A 12,560-nucleotide genomic window follows, 5' to 3' on the forward strand; every position below is an offset into this window, starting at 1 on the left:
CTAATTAATTCACCCAAGGCTTCAAAACCAGAAAGCAGTAGAATTGGAATTTAACAAAACCCTGGGAATCTGGCTCCAAAGTCCATAATCTTAACCCTTAACTCTTTTGCTTTACTATTGCTGAGAAAATTAGAGCAAAAAGCGCATGCTCACTATCCACAGCAAGGTGGCTAAGAGGCAGGATTGCAGTAACCAAGCATAGAAAGCAAGACCTTCCTAGCTCTTGTTTCTTCACCTTACTGAAGTTTTCAGGATTCTGTAGACTCTATGGTAGAACCACATTTTTCAAAGTTGGTTGAAGGTCCCTTGTACCTAGTTTAAGATGAGAGGGGCTAACCATAATCCTTGCTTAAAAGTAATTATGTCCCAGTTCTATATGCTAACAGAAAACTTATTGAAAGGAGACAAAGCAACTCATAGGTAAAGCCATCTTTACTGAGTCTTTCCTCATGTGAAATCTCAATCAAGACCTAGTAACTGGAATGTTCTTTGAGGACTGCCAAATACCTTTAGGAATTAACACTTGAAGTGATGTCAAATGCCACTAAGTAACAGACCAGTGGTTCAAAACTGTGTTTTGGGAGACTGCAGGGTCCCAAATCCTCCTTAAAACACCCTCTAGCTCAGCTTTGCTTCAACTTTTATATATTTTATACGTTGAAATTCTACACAGGTTTTTTTTTTTAAAGAAATGGTTCTATTGCTTAAAAACTTTAATTTTTATTTTACGATCATCCTTACATAGTATTGGGGATTTTTTTTTATTCATTCACTCATTCATCCATTATAGTAAGTATTGGGAAAACAAGGTGAAATATTACACAGCCCCTGCCCTCAAGGAGCTTGGAATTTGAGGCGATCCTACTCAGTTTGAGGGATGAACTGAACTTAAAATACAATCATAGTCACTAAATCAAGACTCTTTCAGTGCTACAAATTTTAACTTTTTGCTCATCGTTGACAAAGCAATCACAATGAGAGACACTAGATCCTGTTACTCAGAACTGAGAGAGGAAGATTTATACTCACTCAAAACCAGCGCCAATAAAAGAAGCAGAACACTGTTATTTTTCTTTAAACATGCAGCATTTGTTTCATTTCTTACCTCTAGAGCTTTCAATCTTTCTAACAGCAATTTGGTCTTTCCTTTCCCCTCATCCGCACTGCTGCTTTCGCTCCGCGAATCCTCATCCACCACCATGTGAAGTTCTTCCAAAGCTTCCTTGTGTTTTCTCTCTTCCTCCAGCAGCTTTTCCTGAAGCAAGAAAGAATTATTGTTTTAAATAATCTCCACTGAAAAATAAGCAAGTTTGCAAAGTTTGGAATATCCCAATTGCATGTGCATACTTTCCAGGGCTGAGGGAGAAAAGATTTTGCTAAACCAATTCTGAGTGGTGCTTACATTAGTAAACACAGTAGATATTTTTAATACCTGGCAAGACAAAGCCACTGGGTCACCACCTCTGAATGTACACATCCTCTGCTCTGTTGGAGAAGTGACCCAGCCAACAAAGCCTTAGGTGGAGTCATGCAGTTAATCCCTTTTTATCTGCACCGTGGAATTCAGCTGTGTTCTCAACTGGGGAAAAAATAAGTCAACCTTTGTAGTACTTGATTTGAGAACAACTTAGCTCCTTAAAATAGGATCATTAAAGTCACTGGACATGCAACCATGTAATTAATTTAAGGGATAAGAAAATATCACAAAATACTGAGATGATAGTGATTTCAGAATTCTAAGCTGAAACCAGTTAGTTCCTTTGGCTCAATAGTAACACAGCTCTTAAGACTACCCCTTGTCCCTTTTCTAACACTTCAGGATTTGTAGTATAGCCTTAAGGCAGACATAAAATGTTGTATTATCCTGTCTTCCCTCCCTGTTAGAAGCCCCTTACTCAACCTTCTGTCTGGCAGCTTTTTGGAAGTTGAGAAGTGTTAATTTGAGCCTCATGATTGGCTTTTGTTTTCAAGGGAGAAAGAAGTGTCAAGAGAACATCATATGAAAATAACCTTATCCATTTTGTACACATATCAAGACCCTCATGCTATAGAACCAGATGACATCATTCCATCACACTATTTAGTTTTAACCACAACATTGCAGAAATAATTGTCTTAATATAGCTGGTTGTCAACCATGTGGGCTAAATTGGATTATCAATGGTGAGAGACTTCTTTACCTTTGGCACTAAACTAAGGTCATTTGTAAATACAGAAGCACAAAAGATACAATTCTTAACCTCTAGACACTTACACAATCTACTTAGAAAAGAATAGTACAAGAAAAGAAACCAAGTTTTTAAACTGTGTTCATGAAGATGTCTTTGGAGGCTCCAAAAATGTTTAGCTTATTTTTTTAAAATAAGTTATAAAGTATGTAAAGAAATACGCCTTAATATATATAGACATATAAGTATACATGAATTTGTATATAGTCATACATCACAATGATGGGGATACAGTCTAGGAAATCCATCTTTAGGCAATTTCATTATTGTGCAAACATTATAGAGTGTACTTACACAAACCAGATGGTATAGCCTGCTATACACATAGGCTATAGGGTACTAATCCTATGAGACCACTGTTTTATATACAGTCCATTGTTGACCAAAATGTCATTATGTGGCACATGACTATAGATACGTAAAATACCAGAGACCACATAGTAACTTGATCCATGTTAATTTGTTCTGTACAGATTTCAAGATATAACTTCTCCTGTCATCTCTGTATATAAAGGTACAATTGATTAGGAAAGGGATAGCTCTTTATGCAATCAGGCCTGAGCGTGTCTAATCTCATATAACGTGCAAGTATATTCACTTCCATAGTAGGTATGAGTTCCACTCAGACAAATGCTGGGCAAGTTTAAGGTACAGATCCTCAAGCCAGAACAAAAATCTAGGTCATGACAATATTTTGACAGTTTTGACTCTTTCAAGTTTGGCTGCTTGTTAGATTTTCATTTCCCTGATAAGGAATATGTAGTCTGTACTGCTGCCAACTCTGAAATGAAGAGGTCCTTCTACCTGTCTTCTAAGATTGGGGATCACTGTAATTAAACTCTCAACTGGGACTGTAAAGCAAGCCGTTTTCAAAAATATCATCATCTATGTCTATTTCCCCATGTGAATTATGGTTTTTCATGGCTCTCTCAGCAAATTACACTTGTATTTTCTTTAATATATATATATAAAGTATATATATATATATGAAGCACCCTGTAATAATGAAGGTTCTACAGCTAATTAAAACAGACAAAGAGAAGCTGGTGTGGTGGATGAAAAGCCAAAAGACTTTTGAATATGACAACCGGATTCCAGATCTACCATTTACCAGCTTAACAAATAATCTTGGGCAAACTATTTAATTTTAATAACTCTTGGTTTATTTTTCTCCTAAATGTCTAAATGAAGCTAGTGCCAACATATATAACATACATACATATACAGCCAATTCTCAATTTTCCTGGTAGTTATATTCCATAGAGTTGTCACGAACTCTGCATTAGTGAACACAGTATCCTTGTTCCTGGGGGAAATACAGGGTTATGTTCCTGTGAGCCTCTGGTCACAATATCTTCATCACTAATCAATTCATAACCTTGTTTTACAATTGTTTCTGTTTAAAGATACCTTATTTAGTATATATTGTTGACTCATTACCATTGAACTAACAGGCAACAGCACTATAACTCATGACTGAGCAAAGCTTATCTAACACCAATTTTCTCCATAAGGCCCCCACAGCCTTCTTGCATGCAGGAACACTATGCAGCACTTCAGCACTGGGCTTGGAGGCTATTCTAAACAGCAAACTCACTAACAATAAAAGTAAAATATGAAAAATGTGGCTCTAAATAGAGCACAAAAAGGACACCTGTGTACAGTATGAGACCTGAACCAAGAAGGCAGAGTGTTGCCTTGTTTGACCTCAGCTGGGAACGTGCATGGCAGATGACTCAAAGTTTTCACCGCTCTGTACATGTCCATGAATGACCATGAGAGCACCATAAGTGTTGATTTGGGGATTGCAAATAAATTTTAGAGAGTAGGCGAATTCACAAATACAGAATCCCCAAATGATGAGGATCGATGGCGCACTCACACACAGACACAGACACACACACACACACACACACACACACACACACACAATTTAAAGTGTCCAGGCATAGTGTCTAAATATTATTAGATGAAACAACTGGAAACATTTCAAGATAATATAGATTATGAGTATTTAGATTACATAAAATGCAAGAGTCATTTTACATAGTTCGAAGAAGGGGTGATCAACAAGGGCTGTGAGATATGATTTCATGGAAATGGAATGTGACTTATGCCCTGATGCAGCGATACAACTTGAAGAGTTACAGAGGCATAGGGTGGGATTTTGGGTCAAAGAGAAAACTGAGACAAAGGCTCCCAGTCAGGAATACGTTTTGCCCTTGTTGATTTATGAGGAAACCAGTTTGATTAGAGTGCAGAAAAATTTTTTGAGAGATTAGTTGAGTAAGAGGATTGGAGAGTGCAAGAGAGAAATGATTCTTAGAACTGAGAAAGAAAAAATTAGGCACAATTCCTATGTCCATTTGTTCATCCTACAAATGTGTATTGAGCACCAGCTATTGACCAATTGCTGTTCTAGGTGCTAGAGATACAGCAAACTAGATGAAGTTCCTATATTCCATGACCTTATATTCTAATGGTGGGAAACCCAAACTCCAAATCAAATCAGTAAGTTATATAATCGTAGCCAGTGGTGAATGCTATGAAGAAAATAAAACAGCTTAATGTGATGGACAGTGGTATGTTTAGGGACAATGTTAGACATTATGACATTGGTGTAAGGCTGTCTGAGGAGGTGGCCATTTAAGCTGAGATCAAATGATGAGAAGGAAGCAGTCACGTAATGGCCTGGGAGAAAAGCATTCCAACCTTGCTGCACAGTTGAGGGAGAATCCGTGTAATGGAGAATAGCGACTGTAAAAGAAAGAATAATAGGAAATGAGAAAGAGAGCTGGACCAAGGAGGGTCTTGCAAGGCACAGGAATGGGTTTGGATTTTATTCTAAGTGCAGGAAAGAGGCATTGGATGCTAAGCAGGGAAGTGATGGCTTCTGATTTACACTTGAGAAACATCATCCTGACCACTGCAATGGAGAATGGGCTGTGGAGGGAAGGAGCTGGGAGACCAGCTGGGAGGGCTTTATTTAGGAAGGAATAAAAATTAGGAATACTTTGAAGGCTTTGGATAAGGACTTACCAAACACAGTTCTCATACTGGATGGTAGGTCAGAAGGCCTGGCTTCAAAGCCCTGCTTTTACCCTTTTACACCTTGTTAGGCAAATCATTCAACCTTTCTCGTCCTCAGTTTCCCCCAGATGTAAAATGAGATGGAGGGACGAAAGGTCCCTTCCAATGTTAAAATTCTAAGAATTTTTTCAGGAAGGAAATGTTGTCAGTATGCTTAGTGTTAACAGAGATGACAAGAGAACAGAAAAAGGTCCTCTACATTTTGTAATAAGAAGGTTGTTAGTGAGGACTGGAGAGCTGTTTGACTGAAGTGTGATGATGGTACCCAAATTGTCAGTGGTTAAGCAAAAAATGAAAAGAGAAAATAGGGGCAATTTTCTTAGAAGCTTTCTCAAAAGTTTGGCAGGGCAGGGAAGGAAATATAAAGAACTGTAGCCAAAGGGCATCGCAGAGACAAGTGGAAATCTTTTTCAAGATATAGAAAACTACGTTGTTTGCAGGACTGAAGAGAAGAGGCAGCACTGGAGAAGGCAGCAAAGGTGGGACGCGTGAAGAGATCTCCAAAGCAGAGCAGGCCGAGGGTGAAAGGCACTGAGGGAAGAGGCAAGGTTTTGTTTTTTAAAATGTGGTTCCCTGCAAAATATCACTTTATAACTTAATTTTTCAGTTAATATTTCTTAATCATTAGTTAGCATCTAGCTTGAGTTCTCAAAGAACAAGGATTTGAGCGCATGCAGTTCATTTGAGAAATGCAGGAAACACCGGTAGAGATGCGACTCAAGGAAGAGAAGAGAGCCGTTGATAGGCATATTACTAAGCAACTGAAGCTAAAGTAATGGGAGACCCACAGAAAACTCGGGGCAATACACAGGCCTTAGAATCATCCCACCCCGGGGGTAAGGGAGTTGGGGTGCTTATGCACCAGCACACGAGAGTCAATGGTTGAAAACAGCTCCCAGGGTGGCAATTTCATGGCACTTCCAGCCTGCCACAGGCTGTGAGGCTTTGCATACTCTTCACATAAAAGTGCCCTCTGACACAGACACTAGCAGCTGGGAGTCATAGGAGCACTCTGGATGGTTCCAGCGCACGGGCAGGGCACTACCAATGTCCACTACAGCTAGACAGGAGGCTTGTGACTGCTCTGACGTGACACTATCCAGGAAGGAAAGCCACATTTGTATGCTGCTCAGACGAGTCATTGACCTAAAAGCATACTTGCTTGTGTTCTATGCTCTAAAATGCCCGGAAACAATCCAGAAGGTGAAGTTATCTGTCCTGTCCTTTTCTCCACTCTTGTCTCCTTAATCACTTACCAATGAGAGTGAGAGGGTAGAATGTAGTAATGGGAAAAAGGCAAGACTTAAAGGACATATTTGAAGTAAGTAGATGAGCAAAAGAGAAAAATCAGTGGAGAGAAAGAGGCAGAAGAGAGGAAGATCTGAGAGAGATGGAAATATGGCTGTCTCCCATTGATAGGTCACTATTGTTATTTCAGAAAGGACAGCTCTTAAATTTATATTACACTCATAAAAGCATGAAATATTTAAAAAAATCAAGTATGTGTATTCTATCCACACATAAATGACTCATTACAATCAGAAAATTTAGCTTCTTTGTTAATTAATCACCTGTGATATACATGGTAAAAAGAGAGCAAGACAGGTCAGAAACATGTGGTTTTAAATAAAATATACTCTCCTTATGAACCTCCAAGAGAGAGACAAGGAAAATAAGCCAAGTCCGCTGCTGAGGATGCCAAACTGTGAAAAGAATAAGTTGATTCCAGAGGTGACCTGTTTTCATGTTTTAGTTCTTTATGGACTTTAATCAGCAGTGAATTCTATAAAAGTGAGGCCACCACACAAACAACTTTCACTCCCCACATATTTCATCTATGGTTGAGACCACAAGCTTGTTTGCCTCAACAAATACCAGGCAGTACGGAGGAAGCTAAAGATTTAGGAGCTCAGTTAGCATCCATGGGTTTAAATCAAATTTGGCCTTGTCGGTACATAAAGCCATCCTTAGAGCTATAAGTTTCTCTAAGTGGTTACCAGGGTAATGATTCACCTTTGGGGGAGCTCTCATCTTTTGTTCTCAAGCAGTCAGCATCATCAGGCCTATGTAAAATAATATCAATCAACACAAAGCTCTAGGTTACATCAGTTCAACTCAGATAGATGACAGTTCAGGAAGCTCAGTTAGTCCAAAGAGCAGCAGCATAGCTCTTCGCTGACGGCCAGCTACTGCTCACTCAAACACATTTGGAGGAAAATGATCATAATGTCCTTTCCCAAAATGCATCTTACCCATCTTCCAGTCTCCAGCTTCAGCAGACCCAGCACAAAGTAGGACTCAAGGAAGAGTTCATGAGGTCACCTTACTTTATAATTAATTAATCCATCCATCCCACAAATATTCACTGAGTAGCTTTTATGTGCCAGGCACTGTGGAAGTTGCCAGGGATACCAAGGTGAATGAAAACACATGTGGCCCTTATGGAGGGAGAGCCTTGTGGAAGGAGAGAGTTAATAATCAAAATGTCACAAGGAAATGTAAAATAGCACTGTGATAGGTGCTGTGAAGAAGAGTTGCCAGGTGCTTGGAGATTCAATAATACAGGGATGCAAAAGAGAGGTCAGGAAAGGCTTCCCGGATTGAGCTGAGATCTGAAGGCACCATAGGAGTTAACCAGGAAATGACCATGAGGTTGGAGACAGGGAGGGCACTTAAAAAAGTCTGAAAGGAGACCTGTGTAGCTGGGGAGGGAAAGGAGGCTAGATGGGCTGATGGGGCCAGGCTATAAGTCAAGGAATTTTGCCTCTACTTCAAGGGCAGAGGAAGCCATAGACTGTGTGTGTGTGTGTGTGTGTGTGTGTGTGTGTGTGTGTATGTGTATCCATGTGGTAGGATGTGTGTTCTGAAATAGCTTTCTGGTACAGTGTGGAGGATGGATTGGAGGGAGGTTAACACAGATGTGGGGAAAATAAGATGCTACTGCAATAGTCTAAGCAGGAGTTGACTGAACTATGATGAAAATGACAATCTCACAAAATGAGATCTCAACGTTTGTAAATCATCTTGTAATTTTGACTCTTTAGTATGCAGTTCTTCCAACAATAATAAATAACTAATGTTTCCTTAAGTCATGGTTCAGAGAGAGGGGGTCAACAGCCACTGGCATCAGAGTCAATGGGGTCGGGGGAGGGGAGAAATGTTGCTTGTTTAAAATGCAGACACCTTGGCCAACTCCGGCCCTAGTGAATCACACTATCTAGGAGTGAGGCCAGGAATCTTTAACTTTAGAGAAAATCGCAGGTAATTCTAATCCATGCCCAAGTTTAAAGAGCCTCTGGACAAAGATGCTCTGGTATAGAATGTAAATCACTTTTACTTTAGATAAGATTTCGAGGCTGCACATTTGATTTAATTCTTGTAATTAATATGTAAAATGAACAGATAATTAATCATCTAAACCAATTCCCACTGGAGAGTAAAGCAAGGGGGTGGTGGCTATTAATAGTATACTGGGACAGTTGGGGTAAACCAGGCAAACTGGGACACATTCACCCAGACCTGGCTAAATCCTACTTCAGTAATAGATGTCAGATGTTGACATACACAATAGAAACTACTTTGTATTAGCTTGATGAGAGATCCTTGGGAAATTTCTCTTTGAGTCCTGAGAGCGTAGTGCCCACTGTATGATCGTTCCTTTTCAGAGAAGCAGATGGCATTAATAGTTTGTAACTACTTTCAATGGCTTCTACAGCCAGAGACACTAAGGTTCCAAGAGACAGGTTCCACATGAGCAATATGGGAGGGGAAAAACTCCCCTGCTTCTTAATTTAAAAATGAGGCTTGCTTGCCCATTGTTTTTTATTAAAAAATAAAATCTATCAGTGTCCTAAATGAGGTAGGAAAGTGGCAGTTGGTTGTCACAACAAGCTCACAATTTCTATTGTAAGAAAAGGAATAAAAGAAGTTTAAACATTCTTGCCCCCTCCCCCGACCCTCAGCTCCACTGGGTGTGTGTGGTTGCCTGGTTGTGTGTGCAAAGGTTCGACTTCAACATGGTGGCCCTGCTGTCTTCCACTCCATCACTGTGGGAACGACACTAGGTCTGAGCGCAGGACTGTGAGGATAATTGAAGAACCTCAAATTAGGGCAGAGGAGAAAGGCAGTGTGTGTCACATTTGGACATACCCTGGCATTTCATTTGATAGGAAAAAGGGAGAGTCAGCCTCATTTGTTTCTTGAGGTCCATCAAGTTGCATGTCACGGTGATCTATTCTTATCCAGAGTAGTAAATCTATTCTTATCCAGGGTGGGAACATTTTTATCAAGTTTTAGAACAAGTGGGAATAAGAAATCTACATTCCAGTTGTAGCTCTGCCACTTACCAGTAGTGTGATTTTAGACAAGTCACAAAACTCCTCTGTCCCTCAGTTTCTTCAACCGTGGATAAAATTCACAGCAGTAGACTAACTCAAAGGGACCTTCTAGCTTTACATTTCTATAATTTTGATCATCTGTAAAAAGCCGACTCAGAAGGATAAGTATTTAAACACTGCCAAAGTTCAGGGATTTTAATACAGAATACCATTAAGGTTAGATCTGCCTAGAAGATACCTTGCCTAATAAAATCTTTATGTTTCTTTTCCAGAGTATGTTTCTCTCTCTCTCTTTTTTCCATGAAAAAAACCTTGCCTTGTTTTGCTGTGTACTTCTCTTAGGCCGTAAGATCAAAGTCACCTAACTCAAACTTTGTATTTAGCACATTCCATTCCCTGCCTGTAAGAAATGAAAGGCCTGGTGAGCAATGTTGAAAGTTTGGTGAAAGATACTGCAAACACTCACAGGAAATCGTGCCCAACGCGAGTCCTCCCTGAGGGAATCTGCTTATGGGAGGAATAATTCCAAGCATCTTCCAGTTGCAAAACTTTAGGAAAAAAAAAGAAAATTACACATTTCTCTATTTTTATTATATTTGACTCTCATGGCTGACACAAAGCAACATGTAGAAACACTGCATGTATGGCAATAATAGTTATACTCTGCTCCAGCTCATTCATCCTTTCTCTGATGAAGATTGCCCTTATCTCTTAGCGCTGCTCAAAAAAAAAGAAAGAAAGCCACCTCAAGTGCACGCAGTTTTCTAACCTGAAGATGGCAAAATGAAACCACGGTAATAGGAAGAAACGTCAAACTATCCACCTTTGGAAAGCTGTAGCAGTTAGAACAGAATTTTTTTCATTTTGAATATCCAACCATGTGTTAAGTCCACCTACTCATGTGTAGTAAAAACATAAAAAGGTATAATTTAGGATTGATCACATAAGCCAGAGACTTCAGTGGTGTTAGCATAAAATGTTCTTTCCAGAACACAAAAGGCATAATAAATAGCATCTAATATTTGTATAACACCTCAGAGTTAAACCACACAACCTCGTACATACCATTTTATACACTCACAACAATGGGTACATAGAGCAAATATTCCTGACCCTCTTCACAGACAAGAAAACAGGCTCCAATAGGGTATTAAGTGACCTGTTAACAGCAAGTGGCAGAGCCAGAATTGAAATACAGTTCTCATTTCAAATATCATGCTCTTTCCACAGACTCAGCTACTTGTTCCGGACTTTCCCATGCATCTAGAGATTTATCCTTAACAGTAATTCTGTCTGAGAATCTGTGATCTTTATCCAACCACGAACCACACTGCTGACAGCATCTCTCCCAAGGCGCCCAGGCCATTCCTCTGAGAGTGGGTGATTTTATCAGAGATGTCACGTTTAGCCTCAGATGACTATCAGAAGAATAGGTTTAACAAACCACTATGACTTCCATAGTTAATGATGATTCAATTAGTTCAAAACATAAGCACAAACCATAATCTAGGCTAAATGGAAATGCAGAGGCCAGCCTTCTGGCTGACAGCCGCCCCAGTGAGCCCTGGTGCTTTCAGCTTCCGTGATTTATTTACTCATTTGTTTTCTGGTGGTGGGGAGGGTGCACAGAATATATTGTCACTTTAGATAGCACTTCAGCAAATACCATGACAACATTCTCAGGGATCACTAGCAGCTTTTTTACAGCACAAGTATACTAAACTTTAAAGGGGGAAAAATAGCATCAGATAAATCACAGGATTTTAAAAGAACATCCCAATTTGTTCACAGTTTAACATTACTACTGTCAGGCCAAACATATAAAACTCTTCTTTTTCATCCCTGGATTTGACTTACAAAGTGAACAAAGCACACAGTAAAATCCCCAAGATTAAATGTGTATGATGGATATAAGAACAAAGTGTTTTCTTTATGTCTCTGATATGAACCCACAACCACTGGCATATCAATTCACATCTACTCCACATTATTCTTCACTCAAAACACTCCTCGATATTGCCGACTAGCTTCCATATGAACAGCTCTGTGAAGTTACATTAATAAATTTTCAGACGATGCTTTTATTGCCTGTTCCATCTATCAGCAACATTTATTTCTTTAAAAAAAAGTTCAATTCTAAAGGCACTTTCCATAAAAGGAAACTCAACTGTGGAATAGGATGGTGTGAAAAAGGGAGCCATAATTTTCATTAAAGGCATGGTCTGAGAAGATTAGCAACAGAAATTATGGCCTTGTAGCCCATGAATTGTTGTCTGAGTGTAACCTGAGCAGAAAGAAATCAGAAACAGAAAGAATGTCATGTAGATGGGGAATTTCAGTGGTTAATGGTTACACTTAGACACTTGGAGGTCAATAAAAATAACTCAGAAGTTAATGTCAAAATTTGTACTCAAATTCAATCTCTCTCTTCCTCCTCTGTCCTCTTCTCCTCCACCCCTGTTTTCTGAAAGAATTCACAGGACACAGGAGACAGAGAGCCACCAGAGGCAAGCTGAGCTCATGGCCATCCCAAAATGAATTGATAATTTAGTCACTGACTAGTGAGAAGTAGGCAGGTGGCTATATTACTATTGTTTCTTATACCTCTACAACAGCCATATGTCTGAGATTCTTGGACAGAATTTTAATTTAAAGTAAATTTAAGCAATTCAAAATTTTCTATCTCACTCTCCCCTAAATACACATTGTCAGATGACCAATGTGTCCAAATTTTTGTTCAGAAAATTTGGTCAATACGGTATATATATTTTTTGACAATTGTTGGCAGAAAAGTATTTATGTATCTTCTGAGTTTGTTAAACGGAAGTGAACTGGGAAGCAATTGCCTCTGCTAAGAAAGAATTCTTTAACTGTGCAGATGTAGTAATAATAACAACAATAATAA

The 12,560-nt window shown here is 39.2% G+C and overlaps 1 protein-coding gene across 20 annotated transcripts in view; it reads right to left on the reverse strand.

The window, feature by feature from the left end:
- The window catches only part of NCKAP5 (NCK associated protein 5), a 918,003-nt gene that overhangs the window by 276,098 nt on the left and 629,345 nt on the right, over positions 1 to 12,560 (reverse strand). For all 20 annotated transcript variants that reach the window (XM_070241812.1, XM_070241809.1, XM_023622814.2 and 17 more), the window contains one exon: positions 1,106 to 1,255. In XM_070241812.1, the coding sequence (XP_070097913.1) occupies positions 1,106 to 1,255 (150 nt within the window). The remainder of the gene's footprint in view (positions 1 to 1,105; positions 1,256 to 12,560) is intronic.

This window comes from Equus caballus, chromosome 18 (genome assembly GCF_041296265.1).
Source record: "Equus caballus isolate H_3958 breed thoroughbred chromosome 18, TB-T2T, whole genome shotgun sequence".
NCBI lineage: Eukaryota > Metazoa > Chordata > Mammalia > Perissodactyla > Equidae > Equus > Equus caballus.